At 43.8% G+C, this 12,571-nt stretch overlaps 1 protein-coding gene across 1 annotated transcript in view; it reads right to left on the reverse strand.

Moving 5' to 3' along the window:
• Positions 1-454: 454 nt before the first annotated feature.
• ORC3 (origin recognition complex subunit 3) overlaps positions 455-12,571 on the reverse strand; it is a 29,306-nt gene continuing 17,189 nt past the window's right edge. Inside the window, exons 12-18 of the mRNA XM_086500805.1 lie at positions 8,912-9,168; positions 8,717-8,803; positions 8,177-8,252; positions 1,840-1,967; positions 1,709-1,731; positions 1,561-1,626; positions 455-1,015 (exon numbers count right to left, since the gene is read on the reverse strand). Of these exons, the coding sequence (XP_086356931.1) occupies positions 648-1,015; positions 1,561-1,626; positions 1,709-1,731; positions 1,840-1,967; positions 8,177-8,252; positions 8,717-8,803; positions 8,912-9,168 (1,005 nt within the window). The 3' untranslated portion in view covers positions 455-647. The remainder of the gene's footprint in view (positions 1,016-1,560; positions 1,627-1,708; positions 1,732-1,839; positions 1,968-8,176; positions 8,253-8,716; positions 8,804-8,911; positions 9,169-12,571) is intronic.

A 12,571-nucleotide genomic window follows, 5' to 3' on the forward strand; every position in this document is an offset into this window, starting at 1 on the left:
CATCACCTTGTGAACAGATACGTAAATGATGCCAATTGCAAGAGGACACAATCTGGTGGGCAATCGTCACCGACAAAGCAAGTCCCACACATGTGGCATATGTATCCACAAGAGGATCAACATTAGCTGCTTTTTCCAATCGCAAGAAGAGGCATACCCAAGAATCACCACCCCATAAAAGGCTCATCAAGTAGTTGAATGTTTTTTGGAAGGACCACATCCGGCATACATAACCGTTCTAACATTGCTCGATGTCCACATCTACATCTCAAATCTTGGATATGAAACTTTGCACCAATGGCATTTAAAAAAATCAGGACATTGAACACACAACCTCATCTATGGAGGCTTTTTTTTCTATAACATAAAACAAAGACAAGGTGCCAATTAAAAGCATGGGTATTCAAATTAGCAAAAAAGGCCACTGGTCAAATTGGTAGAAATGACGTATGCAGCAAATTTATCCTTGCACTCTGTACAATACAGAAAAACAGAACGGGTGCATCTTAGAGGGGTGAAAATCACAGCTTGCATGTATATCAAGCTTCCAAGCTTATTAATCGTGATTAACCAGAGTCAAAATTTATCAATTACAAATTTTGGGGAGAGGCGAAAGATACAAGGCAAGATGGTAAGCATTCCATATCTCAATTGCAATCTGTGAATCCAAACTGCAATTCCATCTCCACATAAGAGCCGCTGTCTCCCCTAATTAAACAAGACTCCATTGACGTGTGGAAGGTCTTTTCTTTAGTACTTCGAAAAGAGAATACAAACTGATCAGGCTTTAGGGAGTGGTGGCTACTAATGTTCGCATCAATTTGATAATGATATTGCCCACAAGTGAAGCAGTTTGCTACCACGGTCATGGAAAGATTGGGATTCTGATGGCCGTATACACAGAGCACATACCTGCTGTCAGACCACAAGCTGAACAGAGTCGGACCGCTTTTTGCCTGACATCCGAAACAAGCCCACCAGCTGCAGTTCCGCAGCTGCTTTACAAAACCTGGCTCTGTACCCAAGGTCAAGGTCACATCAGCCTACATATATATACATAGAGAAACAAAATGATCATTACCATTGACTATCAACCATCGGCCCATCATCCTAATTGAACAGATTTTACATCATCACTAGCATCGTCCAAAGCTTAATAGTGCATGTGGAGCTAGCTGTCAGTAAGGCTCCCCACACACATGAAGGCAATACTTTACAGTCCTGAAGTATACCTTATATCCACACACACAAAGCTACAGGAAAATTTCCAAACGCATGCATTTTACTGGAATGACCCTCAAAATCAGCAGTTAAAATGAAAAGCAGGATGATGTCCATTTTTTTCTATACTTGTTATGGAGCTAAGGGATCTAGTCCACCCTTGTCTGCATAGGCACATCATGACTTTTATTTTCTGTTTTATCTGGGAAGGTCATTTCTGTCATTTGAAGCCTTTTTCTAGGATTTCTTGTGTACTTTCAATTCTCACAATTTCCCTCAGAAGATCATTTGCAAATTTAACACAAAACCAAAACTAAAACGTAAAGATGAGAAGGATACTGCACCAAGGCCTTGTCCACTTCATGCCAAGCCGCTTCATTGGGGCTTTTGTGATGCCCTTTCTTACTGTTTGGCTTCTTCTCATTAGCAAGACTGCTGACAAGGGCACTAAAGGATTGGTATAGATCAAACAAGTTTGCTTGATCACCTTGCTTTTGTGCCAGGTGAAATCTGCAGAACAAATCAGCAACGGTTTATTGGTAGGTGGAACATGAAATCGCAACTCCTTTCCATCAGGATAGTGTAATTGAGAAGATCATTATAACTGTGATAACTCACAATATGGAATTGTCATTCATGGAGCTTGAGATAGCGCCCTTGTTAGCATGGCAGCATTCACACTTGAGTACTTTGAGCGGATGCTCAACATTTTGTTGAATGACGTTTCGAGGTTCCCCAACTAGAACCTGCTTCCAGGCATATTAGCAAATCTTACATTATTCGACGTAAATGTCTCCTTGTAGTCCTTGTTTGCAAATCAAGGACGCCTTTATAGATACATTCAATCAAGATCCAGTTAAGGCTAGTGAAAGAACTACATTTCTTGCTTGGGGTATTTGCACATTTCAAACAAAATCCAGTTTAAGCTGGTGAAAGACCTCCATTCTTGGTTAAAGCTTAGTAAATCCTAATATCTTGTTTTATTAGCCTCACTTGGCAGACTTTTGCAAGTTAGTGGGCTATTTATTGGCCCTTAATTCAATGCCCAGTAAAATGCTTTTACAAATCCTTTTTGGCCTACCCTTAAATCTACAAATTTATCTGTTCTGCAAAAATTCTGGAGGTTGGTCTGTTATAGATATATATATATATATATATATATATATATATATATATATATATATATATATATATACACATTAAACACACTCACGTGTATGTGTGCTCGCGTGCGCGCGCGTGCATGCATGAATGACATACACATGACAGTAAGACTCCCTATCATGCGAGGTTTTTAATGCTCAAGGAGGTTGCACGTTTTGCAAGTCACGAGGTTTCACAATCTGTTGCTAAATGGACTATTTTCTTATTTTTGTAAGTAATCTCTATTTACTGAAATCAGGACATTTAGGTGTGTACACTTGAACTATTAAAGTTAGGAGCTGTAGATCTACTGGAATTGATAAAAGCCATCAAATGTGTCATATGATGGGTGACATTAAGCATCCTGAAGGAGTTGCACCTTTAGTTCGGTGGAAGAGATCGGGAAATGGGTATTCTCTATGCATCACATGATGGGTGACGAGAGCATCGAACAAAGAATATTCCATTGGTATGGGAAGATGTCGCAAGACTGGGCACCACGTGCCAATAGAAAAGAACAGACAAAACAGACTTTTAGCACTTCAATAACAACTGATCTGAGAGAGAGAGAGAGAGAGAGAGAGAGAGAGAGACGACACGCGACATGGAGTGGCGGAATTCCACCCCAAAGAGTATTGGCCGCAAACCTTGGCCCCCCTTTCGGTATTTCTTTATATTGCATCAACACAGTACAAACCGGTACTCCAGACTCTGCACCTTCTCCGAGAAGCATGCCAGAGAATGAGCCCATGGCCTCATATTTAAAGACCCTAGGCCCCAAAAGCAGTTTTACATGAAAAGCCTTCAAACTCAAAAGCATCTGGTCCAAAAGCAATGCCGAAAAGCTGCCAACGTAAATCATGGAATTCCGTACATCTGCCACGTAAGCATTGTCAACGCGTTTTGCGGAAATCTGCCATGTCAACGCAAATTGCAGAGATCCGTACAATTTGCCACGTCATCAGCTGGCTGCGCAAGCCTTTGTGTGTGTGTGTGGGTCATGCTTTATTTTTAATTCCTTTATGTCACTGGGCCCCCATCGGACGGGGTCCCCATAAGTTGGTAGGGCTTCTTCTGTTACTTGTTCTTCTTAGGGTTTAGGCACCTCGACCAGGATCTGCAAGTTGGCTCCTTTCTTCAGGGCTTTGACACATCAGTAGTTTGTGACATCTCCCCTTCTTGAAAGAAAGTAATCGTCCACGATTACAGCATATCTGCAAAACAACTTAAGTTAGCTCAAAAAATTTCCGAGGGACAAATCGAGGGACAATCAATTCGCTCTCTTTTTTTTTGTTAAGGAGTGGCTTCTCCTTTTGGCTCTTTTGATCAAGGAGTTGGCTTCTCCTCTCGGCTCTTTTGATCAAGGAGTTGGCTTCTCCTCTCGTCCAGTTCGGAACTCTTGATATACTGGTGTAGTAAAATTAGCCATCACCCAGACTGCACTGATCTTCCACGGGTGTCTTGATGCACTAAAATTACATACCCAGTCAATCTCATCCAATGAGGAATAATCAGTAGTTTGCACGTCACAATGCAACACAAATGCTTACATATGCATGTTACAAGACACAACAAACAGCGCCGTTGAGCACTCCCCCGAGACAAACGGTCTGCGGTATGAAGCTACTCAACGACTACCTCGTCACTCCACCCGCAAATAACCTACAAAGGTCCGAGCCATGAGCTCCGAGGACTGTACAACCAAACACTCCCAAGACCGCGGTCTGCGTCGCTTGGAGGTTCAAGCATACAACCAAACGTTCCCCAAGCATCCGCCTGCGTCGTTCGGAGGTTTTCTAGCATAAAACGGTACGCTCGCCAAGCATCAGTCTGCGTCGTTCCGAGGTTTTCAAACAAACAACAAAACGCTCCCCAAGCATCGACTTGCGTCGTTCCGAGGTTCAAACAATCCAAAACAACATTTCTTACTACTCCACCCGGGAGTATAGATCACCAATTAATAAACCAGTATTAAAACCAGAGTCAAACATTTCAAATCGGCACCAAAACAAGTTCAAAACAGATACCATCCATTTCAAACAAATTCCAAACAAAATCACCAAACAAGTTTAAACAGAACTCAAACTTAAAAAGCAATCTCGACATCGGACAAGCTCGAAAAGTCGACTGACTTACATCCTGAAACCTGCACCAAAAATTAGAGTCAAGTTCCTTCCACAAGGTCGTAGCCAACCGCAACATGGTCCATCATCTCTTGGACAGACAGTGTTCCTGTGGCGGTGATGGTAGTCCCAAGACATAGCAGTTACACCGGACCTCCGAGGTTATCAACAAGAGACACCTATTGAGAGAAGTCAAGAAATTTCAAGTTATAATCTGCTAGGGTTTCCATGGCAAGCATTTCAGGATACCCAACTCTACCAAAAGTTGCATTCCGAAGGAAGTTGTCAAAAACAATATACCTCGGGCAAAAAATTTCTTGAAAGCTTGTCAAGTCCTAGGCGTGAGCGGCTTGGTAGCTATAGAAATCAACATCTGCATGGCACTGCTTTTGAGAAAAACACTGACTCGAAACAAATCTTGGATCCTTCTCTTGCAAGTGATCTTTTTGGCTTATGCCCTGTAAGACATGAGCAGTGAAGACGGGAGCACGCCCGATGCGCAATGTATGAAGGGTGGGAGTGGCTAATAAGTCCAGGTCAGGACCCGAAGATACTTCAAATAAAATTCCAGTAGACTTTTGGAAGCGCCGGTTTGCTCTGTCTGCTCTTTGGTAGGACCAGTATGCTTTCAAAAAAGCACACGCCTGATGCCTTGATACCACTGTCACAAGACTGGGCACCACGTGCCAATATAAAAGAACAGACAGAACAGACTTTTAGCACTTCAATAACAACTGAACTGAGAGAGAGAAATGAAATGAAATGTTATATTAACGCCTTCAAAAGGCCAAAGTGACCTATGAGACCAGAAAGTTACAAGGGGGTGGATCTGATACAAAGTTAGAGTAACAAAATAACAACAGTACAAAACAAAGATATATACTATGGGATCCTAGACTGGTCGATGTGAACTAAGCAAAAATGGGCGGCTTGCTGGGATAGCTGAATCACAAGAGATCTAGCATCGGTCGTTGGCGGATCTCATCAATCTCCTCCATGGTTAGTAGTCTGACCGGGCGTCGTGCATGCCTGGCCAGAGTGCTCCGAATCTTCTGACGTAGCCTCCGTCGATGCTGTGTAGTCCTCCGCAGTGCCCATCCGAATCTTCTGACGTAGCCTCCGTCGATGCTGTGTAGTCCTCCGCAGTTGTGGGCACCTGGATTTCCCCAGTTCAATCGCTCAATCGATCAGTGTGCCTCTGGTGTGAGACGAGGGGGAGCTCTGCTGTGGGAGTGGCTCTTGCGGTTGTCTCGTGTCTCCTCTGAAGAAGTCTGTGATCCATCTTTGAGACTGGCTAGCCTCGCCACTCATCACGCTATCTCTGTGTCTGTGTAGCTCGAGCAAGAACAAACCCAGGCATCTTTGATCCTCGTATCCCATGACTCTTGAGAGTGGTCCAAAACCCTCTCTGAACAAGCAATGAAAGCGGCCTCGTATCTCGTAGTAGACGAGGCAACGGCATGTATAATGCAACTGTCTCAGGCTCCATGTCACACAAGGGGCATGTCCTGTCCTCTGTTGGTACTCCGCTGTATCTCCTAGCCTCAATCCGCAGCTGGTGAGAAGATGTGCGTAACTGGCCAATAGCACATCGTATCCCATGAGACAAGTGGGTGTCCATGTATCTAGGTCTCGTCACAAAACCATCCTCCGTAAGCTGGAGAAGATGGTCTCTGTAGAAAGCCATCTTCGTGCCCAATTCCTGTGCTGGTTGTATCCATGTCCTCCTGGTGTCTAGCTAGGTCAGGTCTTGGCGGATAAGCTTGGTGATCTCAGACTGTGTAAGAGTGAGAGATGGCGCATCCAATGAGTACAAGAATGGTGGTAGCATGTCTATGTTGAACCCATACGCCTGAAACCATGATGCCATCTCCCCATACCAGCATGTTGTAGCTCCTTGCATGGCTAACTGTCGAGAGGACTCAAGTGCAATGCGAGCATATCTGTCTCTAGGAAGTTTCCATGTGCGGTTTATGAAGGAGACTGATCGTGTGAGCGCCTCAACCACTAGTGGTGGGGCCGCTAGCTCTACTCGGATAATGGCCCATGGTACTGATGCCTTGGCTCTAATGAGCCGCGAGATCATAGAGACGAGAGGTTTCTCCATGTTCCCCCATCCATCTGTGCGACCCGGCCTCCGGTGGTGATCCAATGAAGGTCCCCATATCTCAGCTCCATAGAGCAATGCTGAAGCAACCAAAGTGTCAAAGAGCCAGAGCTTCGTCCGGGGCTCTTGAAACTGAACCTACGAACACATCTTCTCCAATCTACCCAATGCTGCGTGGGCTCTAGTCAATCTGGTCTCTGCTGCTCTTTTTAATGAGAATGCAGGTCCGCTAAAAACCACTCCAAGGTAAGTGTAAGCATCTGTGTACTCCACAGTCTCCTGGCTGTATGTGAATGTAGGTGCTCACCTCCTGATCCACTGTGGGGTGGTATTAAACACCATAACCTTGGTTTTACCAAGGTTGACAGACAAACCACTTTCGTGGGCAAACCTATGCAAAGCATCCAATTGACGTTGCATTCCCTGTGGAGATTCGGAGATCAACACTATATCATCAGCATATAACAAAAGTGGAATCCATGTCCCTGCCAACTGTGCACCTCTATCACCATCACTCTCAATGTAGTCAGAAACCTCATCCACATACATACAGAAAAGAGTAGGAGAGAGCAGGCAGCCCTGCTGCACCCCAATAGTGGAGTGAACCGGTGTAGAAAGTCCCTCAGGGGTGCGTACATGCCCTACTACTGATCTGTACAATGCCATGATCCCCCAAATGAGCTCTGTGGTTACTCCCATTTCCTGTAATCTGCGCAGACGACACGAAGTGGCAGAATTCCATCCCAGAGAGTATTGGCCCCAAACCTTGGCGCCCTTTTAGGTATTTCTTTATATTGCATCAACATAGTACAAACCGGTACTCCAAACTCTGCACCTTCTCCAAGAAGCATGCCAAAGAATTGAGCCCATGGCCTCATATTTAAAGGCCCCAAGCCCCAAAAGCAGTTTTACATAAAAAGCCTTCAAACTCAAAAGCATCTGGTCCAAAAGCAATGCCAAAAAGCTGTTAGCGTAAATCATGGAATTCTGAAATCTGCCACGTCAGCACTGTCAACACGTTTTGCGAAAATCCGCCACGTCAACACTGTCAACGCAAATTGCGGAGATCCATACAATACTGCCACGTCATCAGCTGGTTGCGCAAGCCTTTGTGTGGGTCCTGCTTTATTTTTAATTCCTTTATGTCACTGGGGCCCCATAGGACGGGTTCCCCATAAGTTGGTAGGACTTCTTCTATTACTTGTTCTTCTTAGGGTTTAGGCCCCTCGACCAGGATCTGCAAGTTGGCTCCACTCTTCAGGGCTTTGACACGTCAGCAATTTGTGACAGAGGAAATCCGAACTAGATAAAGGGTTACGCGGGAGACGGTGGGAGGAATATCTATTGGAGCCCATTGAGTACTAGAATTTCTTTTAATAGAGCGAGTATGTAAAGAATGAGTCCAAAATCAGTAAACTTTCTTAAAACGCTCGTCGTCGCTAAAGCAATAGCCCTGCCTAACAGATGAGCCTAGGATAACCATCCTTGACTTGCACATGCATGTATTTCTAGACAAGTTTCTTAATTTCCTTAGATGTTAAAGAATCAAAAGCAACAAGAGCTAAAACACGTAATACTGCACCTCTTTGACAGCTACCACACTTCTAAAGCAAATAATTTCATGAAAGGGTAAACTCTCCACAGGAACAAGATGCTTCCTGCAGCCAAGACAGATCATAAACCACAAATCAGTGATTAAAATACGTAGAGTGATTGCAATTAAAGTTATGAAAATTAACGAGAAACCATGCCAATCCAGAAAGAGATGTTCATGATGGACAGACAGCAGCCATAGTGAGGCTTAGATGCAACCTTAAATGATGACAGCTTTCTAATTTGGCTGGATTTTTGAAACGTGTTCCTTATTTGAAATAAGTGGAATGCCACAATCAGTATGGTACTTGTGCACAGATCGATTGGCATATTTCTGACAGGAACTATATGTCAACAAGGATTTTAAAAAAATTACATGCACATGACAAGAAAGAAGGACCTGCTGTTTTGTATATTAACACAAGTCTATTGCCAGACCTATTTGGTTCAATAGAGGCATAATACAGTGAACGTGAGAAAGGGTATCACTAGCAATGCCTTTACTGAAGCTTGAGAAAATGGCACAAACCTTATCATTTGTTCCAATAAACTTGCAGCCTGTTTACCATATACTTTTAGGCCCAGTTTCTTCTGCATTCCATGGGTTTCATCTACTCTGGAGACAGATATCAATCAGATATTTATAAAGGGAAAAGCATTACTGTCATAGTCAAGCACAAATGGTTGGGACTTGATAGCTACATTGCCAACACATTCACCTTACCTGCTGGTAATACTCGAAGGCTCTGCTTCAGAATTTGCTGCTATCAGTTCATCTCTTTGCCGTGACACACTCACATCAGAATTATCTCCATTTAAAGCCATGTTTTCTCGTCCTTCCTCGGGCATATCCTGAACACTTGAGAGAAGTTGTTTCATTCTCGAAGAGGGGATGGTTCCATTGGAAAGACCTTCCACTCTGCTTATCGGTGCACATTCTGAAGACAAGTTTTGCAGTATGTTTTGTGCTGCAGCTCTCCACTACAATCAAAATTAGTTTTGCAGAATCTCTCTCTCTCTCTCTCTCTCTCTCTCTCTCTCTCTCTCTCTCTCTCTCTCTCTAGAAATGGAGACCAAAAGCAACTCACCCGTGTGCAACTCTCCCTCGATGGTAACGAAGGCAACATTCATGGTCACGAACAAGAGAATAACACAGGTGGAAAAAGAGATGAAAGAGTGGAAAACAGAGATGGTGGAAAAAAAAGGCCAACCTCATCCAAATGGTCTTCAACGAGGGCAAGCAATGGAAAAAGGAGAGAGGACTTTCAGGCAGAGGTCCAAGCGCTCCAGGAAGAAGTCTCAACCCTCAAGCAAGAGCTTGCGGAAACTAGAGCAGGAAGTGGACTGGAAGGAGGAGAAATCCAGCCCTCGATGATAGAGGAACTCAAATTCATCAAAGAACAAGTGCGGAAGATCAAAGAAGAAGAGAAGCAACATGAGGCGAAGACGTCATCGTGGGTAGATGTAATCACGAAAACACAAAAGAAGGTAGATGAGGCCGAGAAATGGATAGAAGTCGCCAAGAAAGCGAAAGGGAAAGAACCAACAACCATCCCCATTCCGACAATCATCAACATGACCCTAGGAGAAGAGCAAAGGAGGAAGGCTAGAGCTTTACATGTACGAGTGACCGATCTAAGAGACTGTGATGATGTGGAGGGTGAAGTCAAAGAACTTCTAATTATGATGGATAGTGAGGCCACTCACACAAAGGCATGGAGAGTGGGGAAGAAGAGAGAAGGAAATCAAGGAAAGAGCATTGATCTTTTGCTTTCCCTCCATGGAAGCAAAGAAGGATTTCTTGAAGAAGCGTCCTACACTAAAGTAGACAGGGATATTCCTTGGAGACAACCTCACTCTCTCACAACTTGCTCATATGCAAGAGTTATGCCTGAGATAAGGACAACCCGAGAGAAAGGGAAATTGGCCTTCTATAGAGACGGACGAGTGGTTATTATGGAGAGGCGCTCCGTATGATGGCGCAAGACCTATGGGACCACACTCAAAGTTGCTGCTTGGAATTGTAATGAATCTCTACGCCTTGATGCTCACTGGGAGGGACATCATCTTCTATTCTGAGACGCATTAGGCTCCTCGGCAATCTATGCCACATGTCAACGGATATAAATGGGAGACAGCTTGCAGACACGAAACTCGATCAGAGCACAAAGGACGGGGTTCAGGGGGAGTGGCAGTCTTATTCGGGGAGGAGTTGCAGCCATTGATACATATAGCCCACAGGGATGAGCAACCTAGGTACATATGGGTAAGACTGAGGGCAGAGACAGGCAAATACCTCTACATTGCTATTTGCTACTTTCCTCCAAGTACGTCAGTATATGGCATATGCACCACCTAGAGGGCACTCCCCCTTTTCTATTTTGGATGATGACATATGGGAGTTCTCTAGGGATGGTGACATTATCATCCTAGGGGACTTCAATGCTAGGACTACCCATCACCAGACAATATTTTATGATACTTCAGAGGAGATGCTAAGGAACTGGATGTTGCAAAGATGGGCCTATCTAGAATATCACAAGATGTGGAGCATACTAAGTATGGACGGCACTTGATAGACATTGTAACAGACTTGGACACTCCAAGTCAAGAATCTACCACGACAACACCAAATAACCACTTCAAAACAGTTCACAGTTCACAATTTATTCGACACTAGCCCAGCGGAGTTACGTGCCTAGAGATATTGGCCCCAAAGACTGACGCCCCTTTCGATATTTCTTTTTGTATTAATATGAGTTCAAAGTACAAGAGTGCGGGCAAGCGCTCACACTCAGACTCTACGTCTAGATGCTCTGAGTTATGAGTGGCCTACCCACTTATTTAAAGAGTACAAGGGTTGCCAAAAGCAGAGCCCCAAAAGCTGAAAATCAAAAGCTTAAGTAAAAGCTTTGAAAAATAAAGCAAAAGTTCTTTCTCTCTTTCTTTTAATAAAGCAAAGAGGATTTTCTTCTCTCTCTCTCTCTCTCTCTCTCTCTCTCTCTCTCTCTCTCTCTCTCTCTCTCTCTCTCTCTCTCTTAAATGAAATAAAGCAAAGAGGCTTTCTCTCTTTTCCCAAAGCGTAGAAAAGCAATGCCAAAAGCTGAAATAAAAAACAGCCCACGCAAAAGCAAAAGCAATGCCAAAAATTTGCCCAGCTTTCCATAAATCGCGTTGGTGTCCGTACAACAGGCCACGTGTCAGCCCGCCACGTCAACAAATCAGGGTTAGGGTTAGGACAGAATTAGAGCGACGGCCCGAAACAAGAACCTTCTTTAAGGTGATCACACACTTTGTTTGTGAAGGAAGACATCGAGATTAATACTCTTATGATTTGGGCATTCCCTATGTGGGAGGACACAAGAGGTTTAATATCCTCTGGACTAACAACGTAGGATTATGTGCAAGGACATAGACCTAGATTGATTTCTAGGAGGATTATTCTTCTCGGAATTGAAAAGGTGGAATTGAGTTAACAGATTCTCGGAAAGACGCGAATGACGAGTTCTTACATGGCTCGTAAGTTTAATGAATGGTGAAGGATATCCTCGAGGTACTAGAGGAAGGACATGAACTGGTAAGGTAAGTATTGAATTATTGAATTTTTGTTTAATTTAATTTCTAAGTTCTCTTTTGAGAAAGGACTGGCTCAACTCACCATTGAGCAAGATTTGAAATTTTCCGGTTTCTCCCCGGCAGGTCAGTTGGATCTCTACAGTTGAGGACAATTGTTTATAAGTGAGAGGGATGTTGCTAAATTGGCTTTATCTAACAGAAAAATAATTCTAAATGAATTATTGGATTTATAAGTGAGAGGGTTTTCTCGCTTGGAACACCAAGAAACTAATTCTAAATGAATTATTGGAATTTTAAGTGAGAGGGTTTTTCTCACTGGAGACATCCGAGTACAGAGTATTCCTAGTGCGTCATTCAAAGTAATGACGGGAGCACTGTGAACGGGAATATCTGTAAGGCCACCAAGAACAAGTACTTCTGATGCGTCACATCGGATGGGTGACAGGGAGCATCAGTAAGAAGTATCCGACCATCCGGGAACGGACATCTCTGATGCGTCATAGGATGGGTGACACAGAGCATCGTGAAGGGGATTGTACCGTAAGTTCGGTAGGAAAGGACTAGGTGATGGGTATTCCTGATGCGTCACAAGGTGGGTGACGGGTGCATCGGAAAGGGGATATCCATAATTGAGAGAAAATCCGAACTGGAAAAGAGGAATACACGTAAAGACGCAAGCACAAGAATAAAGATGGGTTCTGAGAAGCTTTTCTTAAAAAGCGGAATATTTTAACGAGTTTTCCGGGAAGAGCAAACTCTTTCCCGCGAGGAATCTATGTTTGCATTGCATTTGTGCAAGTGATTGCAT

The sequence above is a fragment of the Adiantum capillus-veneris genome, chromosome 25 (assembly GCF_014529385.1).
Source record: "Adiantum capillus-veneris isolate H3 chromosome 25, ASM1452938v2, whole genome shotgun sequence".
Classification (NCBI taxonomy): domain Eukaryota; kingdom Viridiplantae; phylum Streptophyta; class Polypodiopsida; order Polypodiales; family Pteridaceae; genus Adiantum; species Adiantum capillus-veneris.